The 17,991-nt window shown below is 36.8% G+C and overlaps 1 protein-coding gene across 1 annotated transcript in view; it reads left to right on the top strand.

Moving 5' to 3' along the window:
* The window catches only part of Smp_162050 (hypothetical protein), a gene marked incomplete at its 5' end in the record, with an annotated part of 61,565 nt that overhangs the window by 40,408 nt on the left and 3,166 nt on the right, over positions 1-17,991 (top strand). Inside the window, 6 exons of the mRNA XM_018793184.1 lie at positions 4,270-4,497; positions 4,544-4,595; positions 9,383-9,699; positions 13,592-13,784; positions 15,407-15,533; positions 17,008-17,127. Coding sequence (XP_018647722.1) covers positions 4,270-4,497; positions 4,544-4,595; positions 9,383-9,699; positions 13,592-13,784; positions 15,407-15,533; positions 17,008-17,127 — 1,037 coding nt within the window. The remainder of the gene's footprint in view (positions 1-4,269; positions 4,498-4,543; positions 4,596-9,382; positions 9,700-13,591; positions 13,785-15,406; positions 15,534-17,007; positions 17,128-17,991) is intronic.

The following is a 17,991-nucleotide window of genomic DNA, read 5'->3' as shown; positions in this document are numbered from 1 at the left end:
TATATACTTGCCAGAGAAAACGTATTCACGGATCACTCTTTTCGCTGTTTTCTGGATTTTTCACTTAAAATTAGTGGTTGAAGTACATTTTTCTTGACAAACTTCTTTTTATTTCTTGAACATTCTTAACGGTCAGTTGGTTGTCGCTGTTGCGACTTTTGTATTTGAATTTGAAGGTAGGCAGCCATTCTTTCCACGATCAGTCTTACGAAATTTTTAAGACCGCGTTCAGTAAGCAGGAAGACAACGGTCTTTAATTTGGCTGATCTTGTGGGTCAGTGGATTGTGTGACTCTCACAGCGAAGTGTCTATATGGTCCGAGATGATTTGTTGCATTTGATAAAAGAATAAACAACGTTATATGAAAAATACCCAAACGGTGTTCCGATTAATTATACAGGAAAAGTACTAAAATACTTCATGGCAACTGCTATTCTACAATAACATGGTGCATGTCACAGAAAATCTTCTGATAAGATGTCTTTGTTGTACTGTCTTATATTTTATGGAAAAATGTTCCGTCCCTTGTATAATAGTTCCATTGAAACACAGTACAGGCACCAAATCCACTAGAACCAATTTCGTTTATTTTTCATCATAAACTTTTAAATCGAGAGGCTTGTAAAACTATATGGACAAATGATAAAGACTTACTATGTGTCTACATCAAATTCTCTTGAAAATCGAACAGCTGTCGACTAGCGCATATTTAAGATGAGTTCTACTTGGTCATGTGTGGGTTTTTTGTTTGCCTCCATACTTTTTCATGTGTACTCCCAAATTTGTCTTTGTTTATGTAAAATTAATGAAACGTGTGTACAATAATCAATTTTGAACATAGTTGTTCTGTTGGCAGTGAAAATAAACTTAGAACCAACTGTAATGCCTTAGGCTTACATATGCAAGTTGTTTTTAAGGTGTTTCAGAAATGTCGGAATCGTCTCGTTTTCCGAAGGGCTGTGTTAACCTATTTTGTTCACAATCATATCAACCTAATATATGTTGTTAGTTGATAACACATTGGTAATAAATGTATTTCCTTAACTATTTTGAATAAGACCATCTTAGTTGGCAAGTCTCATACTAACTAATAACCAAGTACTACGAGATTCAGTGTTTGTTTAAAATTGTAATTTGATACCTTCCAAACACTGGTTGTTAACTGTATCCTACATAGTTCTTGTTAAGGCCTGGGTGACCTTAACCAATCCCAGCTCTTTAGCAGCTTTCCGTGCGCTTAATATAACTTCTGTATTCAGTAGTAACATAAACATTTCGAGGGTAAGCATGTGTGCTTCTCACAAACCAATTGGATTGCTGAAGTTGGCCTTTGTCTTGTACAACAGATGCTTATTTGATCATATATACCGTTATTATGTTGGAAAAAGTACTTCAAATGGTTGAGGACGGGATAGAAGAAGCTTTCGCTTAACGGGCTTCCGTGTCTGGTAGCAGTGGATCACCAATACCTCCAGGCAAGAACCTAGGTATATGAACGATAATAGAGGGAAAAGAATTTGGTAAATCATAATAATATGTTATTCTTAGTCCTTAAGAATAAGTCAAGTTTCCTCTTAAAGGACTCCTGGGAGGTCGCTTGGACTAGCTCAGTCGGCAGCGAATTCCAGCACTTGACAACTCTAACGGAGTAGAAGTTGTGTCTGCAGTCTGTTCTGCTATGTAGGGTCTCCAATTTCTGGGTGTTACCTCTCAGGTTAGTGTTATGACTAAGCTTAAGAATATGTTTAAGGGGATGACCAGAAGTATTAAGGATACTATAAGTCATAAGAAGATCACCTCTAAGACACCTGTACTCTAACGGGTAAAGGTTAAGTGATTTGAGGCGCTCTTCATAAGGTTTGAATTTGAGTCCCCGAACTGATTTCGTGGCTCGACGTTGAATACGTTCCAGAGTGTCCTTATCCTTTTGGAGGGAGGGAGGAAATACTATGTTTCCGTACTCTAAGTGGGGACGAATAAAACTGTTGAAGATTATATGGAAGGTTCTACCGTCAAACTGGCCAAAAATGCGCTTCAATGTTACCAGTGCAAGGTTTGCTTGAGAGGCGTTTTTGTCACAGTTTGCATACGATTTCAGGTCGTAGGGTACCAACACTCCTAAATCTTTTTCAACTTGGGAAACTTCTAGAGGGGAGTTACCTAAGTTATAACTATAGTCTGCAGTCTTTATTAATTCGAGTAATGAACCATTATTATGTTAATGTACCGCTTCAATGTCTTTCGTTAAGATACCAATACAATAACTTTAAACTTATAGTTAGCCTAAACTTTGCTGCACACTCCAGTATCGTATGAAAGACCAGAACTTGATCATATCTCTCTATTCAAAAACATATTTTTCGAGAAAAATTTCCTAAAGTCGGATTAACATAAGGCGGACTTTGATTTGTTAAATTAGCCATATAAAAGCTGTGAGTTCGTAAAAGTACTTCTTTGCTAACTATGACGTATGTTATGCATGAAGACTTACATAATTTAGCATTCAGTATTGCACCTCATTGTCATTTGGTCAAACGTTGATATTAACACCGCATTTTCGACCCGTTTACTTCTCTAACAACTACTGGGTCAAGAATGCAGTGTTAGTATCGGTGAAACTAAAAGTTATGTATGACCTTTGGGCGACGCCAAGGTGACCTTGAAGGCGTCCACCTAATAACTAGGACTAAATGAAGGTTGTAAACCAGTGGGGAATTAGAATTATGATTTACGGTGGATGATTAGGGCTACCAATTAAATCTAGGGTTATTGTCACGAACGGAAATCACCTATGGTGTCAAAACGCTACTTAGCCAAATGTATGAAGGAAAACCTAAAACTCGTTATCTTATATTCGATCGGTTCGTCACTAACAAAGCAGAGATGTTTTGTAAAACTTCTTGCGCTGGTAAAATTATCCTAATTTCGTCTTTTTATGGAAAATAGCGCTAGTAGTTCGTTCTTCAGGAATTAAAATATCAAGATTCAAAATAGCTATCTATGCCGGTTTAGATATATTTATTCATTTGAACACAAACATTGGTACAAAGGGGCATCAAAAATATATGCCCCACAAGTCGTTGAATTTGTGTATGTAATTTGATACTGTCTCAGTACCCACACGGAAGCAGATGGTTCTCTTGAAGAGCCACTTTCTGTGCCTTTGACCCAAATCCGAAAGGCGGTGGAGCGACGTTAAGAGGAGCTGTCCCATGGTAGCTGGTGAATAAGAATGGGTTCACACCTCATTTGTTCCCTCAGGATCCTGGAGCCTATATGCACCACTGGTTTGAAATCAGGGTTTTTCTACTACCCTAGGTGGATGCTGCATTCCTACCAACACAGGTTCAGTGCTGGAAACTTTCCATCCTCTCACATTCGTAAACACACGAATGTCATTCAAGGTCTCTAGCAACCGATGGTTAGAGACCTTGAATGACATGGCTCAAAGTCGTTTGCAATGGCGAAGGTGCATCTACTCTTTGTGTTCTACCTAATCCCTCATGTCCCTATCCTTTTTCTCTTTCCAAATTTATTTCACTGGATTATACTCCTTCAATAACATCTTCAAACCCTAATCTTTCGGATCACTGCTTATACTCTTACTACTTCTGCCACTATGGGATTTGAATCGACAACTTCATCTCTGTGCTAATGTGGTATGGCGACTCGAACTGATGTACGTACGTACGAAGTTCTACGTTGTGACTGACTGAATGACATTCGTAAACAACAACCTCTTCATGAGAAAGGTCTGTAGTACTTTACTGGTAGTGGCTATGTACGCGTGGCCATATGAGAGCATTTAGAGGGAGAGCGAACTCTCCCTACCCTCGGTCGCACTAGGGCATTTGGGTTTAAATGACGAACAGTCTCTTTGGCGAATATTCTGCTGGCCTGTATTCAGATAGCCTATCTTGATACTGTCATAATCGTTGACCCGCATTAGTATTTTGCTTGCCAGTTGGTTGTTTGTTCGGCTTTTATAAAGGCAACTAAATTTTATTATCGAGGTCCATTAGGTATTAGCAGTCAACGTTTAAGTTCTTAATATTATTTTTCACTTTTATCATAATTTTCTGGTTTCTGTATTAGATTTACGCGTTATTTGTTTACCTTCGTGTTGGTGTTGGCTGTGGCAATTTCCGTTGTATCCCGATGTTATAGCGAACTTATCCTTAGGTCTACCACTTTTATTTTAATTTCAAATGATCCTTGACAATTCTGACGTAAATGTTATTCAGTAGACTTAATTTTTCTGTCTTTCAGTTCACAAAACAAATCCGAAAATACTTATCAGACAGCGATGAACAAATTGTTAACATACTGAGAAAAAAATTTCTCCAGACAACTTACGAATTTCAGAAAGCTGAGGTATCTAAACCAATATTCGACAAATGCATAGCGGAGATAGCATTCAATCCAGATAGAATCTATGTTATTTTGAATGACTTAAAAACAACCTTTAAGTTACACACACCAAAAATTGACAAAAAGGTATTATAATCGTTATTATTATCATTACTGTTTATCTTATCTACAGTCCCAACAGGTTATTACCAAACGACGTCTGGACTTCAAGACAATAAGTCAGGGTTAGTTTTCACTTTGATGTGTGCTAGTACTGTCTATTCATCAGTTGTAATCGACTCATAGTTTAACTTTTTCTGTTACTTATAAGTAGTTACTAAACACGACTGAGTTCCTTGTATTTTCTTCACTACATCAGTATTTACAGCTATCTAGTGTAAAAACACTTGAGAATTCTTCTGATAGTGATATTCGTAATAATTTGTGTTTGACTGAGATATTTGTCTAGGTAGCGAGTGTTGTTGATGAAACTGGAGGTATTAATTGATCAGTCGAGCAATAATGGTATGTTCGACAGATTTTAGGACAGTATACGTATGTTATCTGTCGGTGGTAGAGTGTGTGTAACATTGTGAAGTAATACATCACGTAGAAGCTCTGACAAAACCCCTGATTGTCTTGCCTCTACTATTCCTGTTTACTGTCAGTGAGTGGTCAGCACCTTTACTTATTGAACAAATCACAGTTTATCGATTCGCAAATTCCATTTTTCCTGTTGTAGCATTACGACAGTAATCGTGCAATAAAATTGTAGTTGTGTATTGTTCAAAGTGCCTGACTCTGACTTCTCGAATAAGATCATTGAGCAATTACTGTTTCGTACCACAAAATTTCTTCAATACATGGATGTGTTTGATATACCTACCTGTAACACGGAAATAGCTAAACAGTGTTGAGCTATCTTCTGTCCTCCTGTCATATTGACTAGTTTAAGGGTACAGATAATTTTCGATTTATTCACACCGAAACACTTTATTTCACTATGAAGCTATTTATCGTAGCAGACTTATTGCAGACTAACAGTCTTCTTGTTTCTTGATATCAGGACCACTTTTGATTCTCTGGAAACGACTTCTCTGGGACTGTCTGTTAGTGTGACTGAGACGTTCGACATCTTAATGATTCTCTAAAAAACGTTTCAGGTATAGTAAGAGCATGCAACCACCTCTTTCGATTGTTCCACTAAAGCAACGAATATATGAAGGATTTCCAAATCTCACCATTCCTTCCCAGCTTTGTCATCAATGACATTCTGGAAACAGCTGTGATGAAGTAGGTAATAGTGGTGCGGATCTGCTACTTAGAAAAACACTTCTGGACCTTGAGTATGCGGATGATATTGTCTTACTGTGCGGCTTACGACTATCTAGGTTACCTTTGGGGCCTTCGTGATGCTAGTCTGACTGTAATGTTTCGGGATTACTACACGTCAATGTAAGCAGCTTTTCCATATGCTTGTGAAACCTGACCTCTCCGAGTTGAGGATATCAGGTGACTCTGTGTTCGATCATAGTTGTCTCCGAAGAATTGGTGACAGTGGCAACACCATGTTAGCAATTCTGTGTTCGACAATGTGCATTCGGGAACATTGATGATAATTCAATTGGTGCAACCATCTTGAAACACTGTCTTCGGTGGGTTGGACAAGTGTGGCGAACACTGTTCCGATGAATTCCACATGGTTCATTATTTGACGAGACTGGAAGTGGTTGGTAAAAGCAGAGGGTTTGTCAGTTTATGACGCAATACTGTGACTGTAATCTATTGATCTGTTTTGACTCCCTTTTGGAGAAGTAGATGTTATGCAGCTCGGCGGCCTACGTCATTATCAGACATGTCTCAGAATACAAGCCAGTGACAGTGTTTCTGTAATTTTTTTTATAGATTATTCATAAAATTGAGAGGGTCTTGTTTAACCGCGAGAATTCTTCCGGTTATATTTTACCTAATAGAGTTGTTTCTTCTATTATTTACAACTCTCGTCCACTTATTTTTATGGATTTATTTCTTTTTTTTAATCACACTCATCTTTCTTTTTGTTACGTCCTTGAATCTGTCTATCTATGCTCCTTTCTTGGGGTCCACCTGCATGGCATCAGGTCCTTTGCATTTCCGTCGTGATCTCCTATTAGGATGTTGTTGAAGTTTCACAGTGTTCTTAGTTGCTGAATTTCCTATGACGAAACTGTCCAAGAAAATTTCCCCCATTGAGCACGGTTTCTCGGCTTTCTGTGAAGGTGAGAATCGGGAACGACGATAGATTCTCCGCTTCGCCCCATGATGGCAATTACATTGAGTTCTGATCTTTCTCACAACTATTATGGGAGCAGCCCAGTTTGAGTGATTTACTGGCTGAATGACACCTAGTGCTTCAAAACTGTCAAGTTCTTGATCAACGGCTGACAGAGCAGCATAATGTACTTGTCGTTTTGGTCTGAAAATGGGCTTTGCATTTTGTTTTCGAAGATTATTTGCGTGAGGTGCGGTCGGCACTATAGAGGAATCAAATGCATGAGATTTTGAGACCTTACGACAGCAGACTTTGTTTGATGAATTTGATGGGGAATCATTTTGTGAACATGTTCCATCGGAGTCATTTGATTTAATATCATTTTGAGAACACATTAAATCGGAGTTATTCGATTTAGTATCATTATGAGAACACATTAAATCGGAGGTATTTGATTTGACATCATGATGAGGACACAATAAATCGGAGGTATTTGATTTGACATCATAATGAGAACACATTAAATCTGAGGAATTTGATTCAGAAAGAATACGAGAACATGTTACATCAGAAGCATTTACTTCATAGACATCAGGGGAACATAACACACCAGAGGCATTTGATTTAGAAATATCATGAGGATTTTGGATAGAATCAGAGCACGGATTGTAAGAACATACCTCATAAACCATTTAAGACGTCGATCTTCTCAATCCAGTCCAATCCCAATAGATCTAAATCATGCCGATTTGTTAGATAACAAACATCAGTGAATTTATGTTCCTTGAATTGCACGTTGCAGGTGACTTCTGTTAACTTCACTATGTCGCCTGAAGCATTTCGAGCAACATGTTTTGTTGGTCGGATGGGTGGGCACCCTAGCTTACTCCATGTGTTCTTGGAGATCAGTGTAATGTCGGAAGCAGTGTCCAACTGAAGACGAATAGGTTTTTCATTCACTAATAAATTCACATACTTCCGTTTACTTTGAAAACCAACTTTAAAAGTTGCAAACGTGCTTTTGACTTGACTCTGTGGCTGTCGCTTCGCCTTTACGCCACGATGTTTGGACTGACGTTTATCTGAGGAGCAGTGACCTTCTTTATGACCAATGCGATGACATTGGCGGCATTTGTGGTTCTTGAATGGGCATAACTTCACAAAATGCCATGATCCGCAGAACCAACATGGTGATGGTGGTTTACCAGAAGGCTGCTGTATGTTCGCCGTCTTTTGATTGGAAGATTTGGATGATTTGCATGCATTTATTGAAGCAAGATTGGAAGTCTTTGTATTTTGCTGTACCATCGTGGTATCATGTTTAAGATTTAACAACCGTTGACACTCGGTTGTGACCATTTGCAGGGTCATGTTAGGCTCCTGCTCAATGCGCGATAGAATTCTGGTACGTATATCCATATCTTCCGGATTCTTTAATCCACAGATAAAAATCAGACATTTAAATTGATCTGCTGTAATTTCATTTATTCTAAAACGTTCTCATTCTTTATTTACTTGTATGTGAGATAATCATCAGATAAGGATTTAGATATTTGGAAACACTGATAACGGATGCTGAATAATGAGGATTGTTCACCAAAAATTTTGGACAAGGTTTGGACTGTCTCATTGAATGATAAATCTCGCGGATTTTGTGGCAAAATGAAATTCACATATTTGTTATATTCAAGTGTTCTGAGTCTTCTCAAGAGTAGGCGAACTTTGGCTGCATCATCAAGATTTGAGCATTCAACACGAAATGTGTCTTCAAAACGACGAAACCAGGAATCGAAAATAATACCAGAATCGGGATCATAATTGAATTCACAAATAGAATTTGCGATGCTGTCATATTTATCTGACTGAGAATTTGATGATGAATGAAATGAGAGCTTCTGCATCAATGCATCTAGAAGCTTCATTTGGTTTGCATCATTCTGAGCTTGCTGGATTTGTAGAATAGTTTTAATGTCGTCCAAAGAAACAGACATTTTGATTTGGATCAATCAATATTTTAAAAAAAAAATCTCCGTCGCCACTTTTGTTACGTCCTTGAATCTGTCTACCCACTTAGTGCCGAGTATAATGTAGATTAAGACCTTGAAGCTAATATGCGTGAGTTCGAAGTGGGGGTAGAGAGACGAAAACTATTCTATCCCTGATTGGTCGGCAAGCACGTGAGAGAGAGAGAAGACAAAGACAGCTGGAACACTAATCACTTTATTCCAACCCCGATCTAGCACTCGAATTCCCAATTCAGATTAGGGTGAAAAGTTACATGAATAAATAGATGACTAAGCTGACCACAACGTACAATAATTAGAAAAATACAATTATGTCCAAAACTGGGGGATTACAGTAGAAAATAGGGTACAAAAGATTACGTCTAAATGACAATAGCTTTAGAACAGAAAATGCTATGGCAATGAATTATACATCAAACGAAAGCTTATGATCTGTAGAATAGGCTAGGGGCAAAAGTAAATGTTACAGTTTTACAAGCTTTGAATTAAATGAATTAACGTCCCCAAAAATAGCTTCCGTAATTTGTTAAGGCTTCTTGTTTTGCGGTTCACATCACTTTTTCTATCTCTTCACGACCTTATTTCCTTACTGTGTGTCGAATATTTATTTTGATGTTCCTTCGGGCTAATATTAATGTTTAATTAAATTAACTAGTGAAAACCTCTTCGCAAATATCGCCGTGATCGTCCTCTCGAGTTTCAAATCTTCGTCACCACTGTACCGTTGCTTTTTTACTTTTTCAACTTTCTTTATCAGATGTTGGGAGTCCACATATTAAATCACATAATTCCCCTAATCGTTGTACAGATGATGACATTTCTCATAAGAATTCGTCTCCAGTGTCAAGTTGTCCCGGTGATGACGATGTGATCATCGTTGACTCACCAGGTTCTTCAAATGTTATAAAACCGCCATCAAACTCTGTCCAGTCGTCATGTGGTTGTTTAAAGAATTCGACATCTGAAAATGAAGATTGGAAAGAGAAGTGTGTCGATAGGAATAATGAAGATTGTGGTGATATTCAGAATGATAAGAGATGTAAGATACTTGGTCGTTTAGAGTGCCTTATGACAGTAAGTGTTTTTCGCGTCTCTGTTTCATTCTGTCCTAGATTTCTTTATTGATCATTGCTTTTTTGTAGGTCATACCGTTTTTCCAGTTTTTGTGCAGGATGTAATGTTGCTTATAAGAACACTAATTATACATCAATATGTAGTCGTTTGTACAATCATAGTTGGAAATTCTATTTTCACTATTCATTACTCTTTGTTGTTTATCAGCTTTTAATCATTACGTAACCTTTTCACTAAATAATAGTTCATGTTATCAGATTTCAACTACGCGTATCTTTGTGTGAAAGGCAATGATGATTGGTCAGTATCCGGCTATATTCACACTGAACAAGGAGCGAAGTGTCAACTTGAAAACGAATGGTTGAAAATCTTGTCCTTTAAACATTAAGCTAGTGTCCACTGGCTACCGCAATTTTATACATTTTTCATTTAAAAACAATCAGAACCTCTACACATCCATAACTTTTCAACCAGTCAGTTGGTCTTTTGGCGCATACACGTGAATGTTTTTTTAATCTATATTATTTTTACTTTTTTGAACACAAATATTTGTGCAAAGGGGCACCGAATACATATGTGTCACACAAGTCACTTGGTTTGTGTATGGGCTATGATACTGCTCGGGTGTCCAGACCGAAGCAGGTGGTTTCCTTAGGGGGCCACAACCAGAGCCTTTGACACAAAGGTCTGATCCACATGGCAGTGGAACAACCTGAGCAAATGCAGTCCCGTGGTAGCCGGTGACTAACAATAGGTTCATACGCCATTTGTTCCCTCAGGATCCTGAAGCCCATGTGCACGATTGGTTTGTAATCAGGGTTTCTTAACTCCCCTAGGTGGACCCTCCGCATCCACTAACCCGATCAAAGCTCCAGAAATTCACTTTTCATCCTCTCAACTTCGTAAACAACAGTAATGCCGCGAGAAGGTAGTGAGTAGGACTTCCCTGGTAGTGGATGTATACGTGTGGCCACGTGAGATCATTTCGAGAGGGAGAGCTGATTCTCCCCACCCTCAGCCATACCAGGGCATTGGGTGGCATATTATATGTTCACTGAATATAAATATTAAACCCAAATTTTACTATAGTTTGATCGAATTTTAACGTTGCGTATAGGTATTTACTGGATTATCACTGGAATATATGGTTGATAAATGCAAGTTGTTGCTTCAGTATTGTCCTTTTTCAGCTGAATTGTTAAGGAATAGTGAACTAGTTAAGCTCACTGACCACTGCATTTATCTCCGAAATTTCATCAACCCTAGTGGATTAATGTTTGATAGATTCTCGGGATGAATTCAGAAATGTAACTTGGGTCACTTGTGGCATAGGCGAGATGTCCGTCGGCCTTTTAAGTTGGTGAGTGTACTTCACAACAATGTTTTGCTGTATCTCCGAGAAACATGACTTATAAAAGTAGGCAACATCCATAGGCTGTTGGTTTTTGATAATAGGCATTTTCAAGGTATTGTTCTCAAGAACAGTGTAAAATGTTGAGGTTAAATGTACGGTACTAGGCGAATATACCAAAACAATTGATGAGACTGTAAGTTTTCATTGACTGAAGTGGTCGGGGCATTTGTTACGTATCTGATACTACCACCTACTTAGAAGTGCAATTGTGATTGAAATTGAAGTAGGTTCATAAAAAGCTAGAGAGTCCCACAATAAACGTGACATCGATCCATAGAATCACTAACTGTTGAACCGAGCTGTATTGTTGAATACAGATTACTTGGTTGGGGTCTATGCGAATATCACCACTCATGTTTGAAGGTGTTATATCTTGTGACCGCCAATTGTTATAAGTTGTACCTGTTATGACTTGAACAAGGTCGTCGCCAATTTGTTGTGGCTTTACAAAATAACAAAGGACGTGTGCTTATTCGCTATTGGTTTTATGTCCGGCTTCTATCACGTGAATTATCCACCAATGGAAATACGACTCATCCGACCTTAACACTGTGACAATCAATGACGTTCGATCAGTATGAGTAATCTAGCGTCCTATTGGTCCTTTGCCTGCCTAGCCCTTCCACTTGAGTCCAAAACACCAATGACAGCTTCTGTTTCGCATAGAGTGATGAACCTTGCCTGTCGATCAGCAATATTCAACTTAGCATCTGTACTATGCCTAATTTATGAAGTACTTCCATTTCCTCTAAAGTTGAGGTGTAGGAAGCAAGTTTTTTTCAACCGAATTATACCTGACTCTTTCCTTCGTTTGAGCGTACTTATCGGTAAATTTCTGTGGCTATACATTTTCGCTTAAAAACTTTCTAATAAATGCAATTCCTTCCAGGCTTTTCTCAGAATAGAATTTACGAGCGCGGTCAAAAAGACTTCGTACTATCCCCTTTTTATAAGTTATTGGATAGAAACTTATAGTTTTGATAAACTATGCTTCATGTGTTTTTGCGTTAGACATGCCTCTGTAGTTGACCATCTGAAGTTCGTTTAATTCCAAGATCAAGGGATTGAGATTTTTCCTCCTGTTCATGTTCTATAGTAAACTCTAATAGATTGAGTAGGCATGTAGAATGCTTTAGTGTTACAGACATAAAACGTATTATCCACGTGTCTTCAGTATAGCGTATTTGTTTTTTTATCGTATGGTTTGACTTTGTCTATCCCGTGTTCCCAATAAATATATCATTATATATTGGACCTGGGGTGTTGCCTATGGCGATCCCGTCAATTTGGCGATACATCACATTATTAAGCTAAAATTTTGTATCCTTAGTAGAATTGACAAGAAGCTGTTGGAATTCCGTGCTGGGAGAAGGAAGAAGATCAATATATATCAGCAGTCTTTTTACAAATGGATCATTGTAAAGAGCGAACAAAAATGAAGTGATACCGTTAGTTTATTGAAAATGCTTCAAGTTTTCAGTCTTCTGTGGAAGTTCGAAACCATCTTTTAGACTGTAGGATACTTGTTTCTTATGAATTGGTCCTGAACATTTCGCTAAACAAGGGTTAGTTTCGGGAAACCATGAAGTAAAGTGAATTCATATTATTCTACCTCATTTGTTTTTCTGGTTCCACTCAAATTCAAAGGTAGACAAATTATAATGGAAAAAACTGCATTTTGGTATATCCTAGTGAAGAAATAAATACGGGTAACTTCCGTGACCTGTTAATGGACTATTATTCTACATATATTCTTATTGTTTAACTATTGAGTAACTAGATTGTGTATATCTATATTTATCTTATCATAAGCTTCACTTTGATCTATGAATTATTATTATACGGTTTACTGTTCCTAAATTATATTTAGTTTATTGATTATTGTACCCCACGTTCACAGCCACATTTGGCTTGATCTTGTACAAATATTATTTTCTATTTTATGGTGTGAAGCTGTCTGTCTGTCTGGTATATAGACCGAGTATGCTTGAAATAAACGACTCGCATAACAGAAGCTGTCATTGGTGTTTTGGACTCAAGTGGAAGGGCTAGGCAGGCAAAGGACCAATAGGACGCTAGATTACTCATACTGATCGAACGTCATTGATTGTCACAGTGTTAAGGTCAGATGAGTCGTATTTCCATTGGTGGATAATTCACGTGATAGAAGCCGGACATAAGACCACAACAAATTAGCATACGGCCTTCTTTATTTTTTAAATTCATAATACATTTGGTTCATTGGTAGGTTAAAAATAGGCTGGTATATACTTACAATTTGATAATGCTTCGGAGCCAATCGTGTTACTGGAAACAGTGTGGGATGCATCGAGTTTTTCGTTGCCATTGCCATTTTTTCCAACCTCGCTTGTCACACTTTTTACAGTCGTTTGAGCAATGAATGAGGTTTTACTGGTACTAAATTCAAGACGACCAACTTAACTTCTATCCATTATTTCTTCTGTTTTACAAAACTAGCGTCTCTCTCAAGCTATTCGAGAATTGGAAGAAAAGGAACTTGATTTTAATGAATTGGATTCATCCAATTCACCGTACCTTAAACTAGATGTTTTAAAACGTCAATATTTGAAAGTATGGCGTAGACATTGTGAACTACGTAATGTTGCTCGGAAATCTGGACGGATATTGCGTCAAAGATTTGTATATAATGGTATGTTAGTTTAGTTTTCGTTTTGCAAATTAAGTGTTTGTACCTCAATGCATTGTATAAACTTCGCTCAATAACGTATATCTTTCACTACTATTCCCACGATTTAATTGATAATCTTTAAAACACCTTAAAAGGGTTTAATGTACACTTTTTATCTTAAAGAGCTTACAGAAATCGACAAATGTGGCTCGATTCATTGTCACTTTCATAAGGATGAATCATTTACTTCATATGCTATATCATTTTGGACGAAATCTGATAATGGCATCAATAGTTTAAATTATTATCCTCAGGTCTACTGATTTCAGTCGATTGTTGATTAGGTTTGCATCATATAAAACCGTATGTATACCGCCAGGGTAAATCACACCATGACAATAAAATCCAGGGTATAACATACTTCAGGACTTTAGTATCCTGTATATTGTAGTATACTAGTTTGTTTATTGTATATTCTGGAGTCTGCATAACACTATAGGAGATAGTATTTTAGACTCAACTGGTACCAAGCATATCATGATAACAACAACATAGATCATGACATAAATGTCTATCAACCCAAATCACCACCTATACCACGCTCTATGTTGTTGTTATTATGATATGTTTGGAACCGGTTGAGTCTAGAATACTAATTCTTATTGTGTTATGTAGATTTCAAAAAAGTGCGAGTAACTGATTATTTCACTACAGAACGCAAGGATATCAAAGTGTATTATTTGAAAACAAGAAGAACCAAAAACGAGTATCGGTTCTTGTAGCAAAAATGCCACTTGAAAAAATGTATCGTTACATACAATCCAGTAATTAGGTCACAAATTCACGTATTCGGGTTTCAATCATAGTGTTCATGTTACACTAAGTGACAGTCTGTTACCCTGGTCAAATAAAAAGAGATGAGGAACGAGTTGAACTGCACACCTTATAATTTAATTTTAAATATCTTGGATTATTTTGTTGTCGATATTATGGCTGAAATGTGATCAGTCTTGGTTGACATGTGTGAATTCTGTGCAGATTACGTCAATATAGTCATTATCACACAAGTTGATACAAAATAGGTGGGATGTAGTGAGCAGTAGAATTTAAAACGAGCGTTTCGTCCTGCATTGAACACCAACTCTGGAATGCGGGCACATCCGGCTAACAAGTCTCAAATATGATGAAACATGCGTCCTGGATTCTACTGCTAGCCACATTCCATCTATTTTATATTAACTTGTATGCCTAATAGTTGAAAGTTATATACTTTAACCACTAAACCACCACTCTCCGAGAATTAATTTTGTCATATTATCGTTGATCTAATACAGTGCAATTCTGTGGGTGGTGATAGTCTCTTAAAAAAATTGTGACAGTGATTTGGTGAAACTGTTGTCACAATAGCTAACGTTGAAATTCACTAGACGATGCTGTCCCAATTTCGCTTCGATTCCTACCTATCACTATATTGTAATATTACTACTTTCCTATGGATCATGATCTATTAAGCCCTCTTGTTTGTTAATAATAAACAAATGTACAGTAGAATTTCATTCGCTATCAATACAGTTTGATTAATTTGCATGGAATAAATACGCTGTTATTTATTAGTTTAATAATTTCCATTTTTTATTCTACAGGATGCCAATATCCAAAAGTAAATGAAAAAATTGAAGAAATCGTTAATCAAAAAAGATTGTTTCCTGATTGGACTGATATTTATCGAATAGTTACTTCTGTAAACAAGGAAGAACAATTGAATTTGACGTAAGTACTATCGTTGTTATTGTTAATATTAAATTTGGTGATTTTTGTGTGCAAATCTTTATTTTTAGTTACTTCCATCAAGAATCAGCATCAACTTAATAATTATTAACAACCTTATATAAAAAATGCGCCTTAATGACGAATGATGACAGCTAACGCAAAATCAACATACAGGGCTTCCTCCTGAATGCTTTCAATCACCATATATTAGAAAAACAGTTCATTGGGCCATTCAGTCATTTGTCCTAGTAGCCATATCACAAATTGATTTATGGAATTCAGTCAGTATTGTTAAAGACTAGACACAATATTGGTTACTACCTAACAATCACTTAGGCTAAAGGTTTGGATAACTCGTACTTCCTAATTTGATATTCTGTAGTAGTGCACTGTCGTTATCTTACATAGTGTCAAGATTAGAATTTTGAATTCTCACTGTTAGCACGATTCACTTAAGCCACAGTGTTATATATGATACACTAGTTTACCTATTCAATGTAAGTTAAATAGTACTTTAAGATAATCCTTGTCCTATATAACTACATATATTACTATTTCACTCCCGATTTAGATAACTGGATAGGTTACTACCTTCCTCTAGAAATCTGGTTATTTCCATCGCAAAGTGTAACGGTTCGGAATAGTGTTTAAGACTTTTCGCTTCCGAATCCTCTCCACCTACTTTGATTTGGACAAACGTATAGTATCACAATTCGTCATACTACAAGCAGACTCACTCAAAACTGAGTACATGGACGTGTGTTTAGTAGATAAGTTGATTTCATTCATTCATCTCGAAACCAATCACTAGTGAACACATTATTTCGATAATTTTTTACGGACGTTTCAGTTTCATCGAACGAAATATTTGTTGACGTGATGATTATATTGCTAGTTACACATGAAAATGGTTTAATAATTATTTTTTTATGTAACTAATTTTATTAATCAAGGCAATGAGTAATAGTAGTCATCGTAGTGAAGATTTTGATAAGAGCGTTTACAAGTATCGTAAAATAAACGCTACACAAATTATATCAAATACTAAATATAGTATTGTCATATATGAATATGATGAAATCAAACAATTTTTAGTTATTTCATCTAACTTAGCCGAATTTCATTTATACTCAGAAGTTTAAGTCTTCAAACAATTGGCGATCTAATGGTTTGTATATTTAACTTTGAGCGTTTCATGATATTGACTTGTCCTGTGTTTGGTCACCGGTGGTGGGGTTGTGGGTAAACACAACCGAGTCCTATATTGAATGAAACATCTGTCAATCGCTCCTTGGTTTTTAATAGTTGTCTTAGATCGTTCCTTAAGTAAACTCTGAATTTCAACAATCTGCAAAAATCACTTATAATTAAAAAGGAACATTTCTCGAATGGTAAATATGAGTACATTAAACCATCCTTATTTTTATTGTAATGTATGATCATTTCACTAGTTCTTTCATCGTCATATGTTTAGGGGATCAGCTGTCAAATCTTTAGCGCGTGAAATCTTCATTGATGTCGGACATACACTAAAACAACGACGTCAAGATGATTTAAGACACGATTTCGGATGTCATCTGACAGATGACTTATGGTATGTTTTTTGCTGCTCTAAGTTTACTTTTATAAATTTGAATTATTTTAACTCTTATACCTCATGTACTGAAGTTTTGTCCGAAAATTTAAACATGCATAATGTTTTCTGGCAAGCCTATAGTCGTACTTTTTACTATGGTGTGGCGCATATATATGTGGTGCCCCCTTGTACCAATATTTATGTGTTTCAATAAATAAATAAATAAATATCAAAACAACCTTCGATATGTTACACAGGACTATTCCATGGGATTGTCTTTTGAATAAGAGTGTGACGTCACTTCCAGCTCACATCGTAAGAGCCTTGTTGTGTAACCCTGGTTTTTATGGGTTGAGGATGTTGAGGGACTACTTTCGTCCGATTACCACTGTCTCCGAAAGATTGCTAACCTTCAGTGGTAGCATCGTGTTGTTAGTGGTATATTCTGGGACAGCGTTGATAATCCAGTTGGTGTCGCCAACTTGAAAAACTTACTTCGACGCGTTGTATGCATGTGACGAATTTCATCCCAGAGACTTCCACATTATGCTTTAGTTATCGATGTTTGGAGTGGTTGTTAGAAGTGGAGATATGGTCTATGTATTGGAATACGCTGTTGTTGAAAGGAAACTGTATTGGAATGGTATCTGTCGGTTCACTACGACTCCACGGCATCGTGGAACTCAGTGGTGTAATACTTCAGCAGATATGGGTATTTAGTCAAACGTCATTTACTCAGTTTTTGTGTTATTCTCAAGAAAGTTGTCAATACATTTGTACGCTTAATTTTCTCTGATGTGAAGCATATAGTAATGACAATCCAATCTAGATCTAACTTTTTTTGATGAATTAACCAGGGCGAAGAAACAAGAGGAATTTGTC

Source organism: Schistosoma mansoni, chromosome 1, assembly GCF_000237925.1.
Source record: "Schistosoma mansoni strain Puerto Rico chromosome 1, complete genome".
NCBI lineage: Eukaryota > Metazoa > Platyhelminthes > Trematoda > Strigeidida > Schistosomatidae > Schistosoma > Schistosoma mansoni.
The sequence above is the reverse complement of the archived record's forward strand: the minus strand, read 5'-3'. Positions and strand labels throughout refer to the sequence as shown.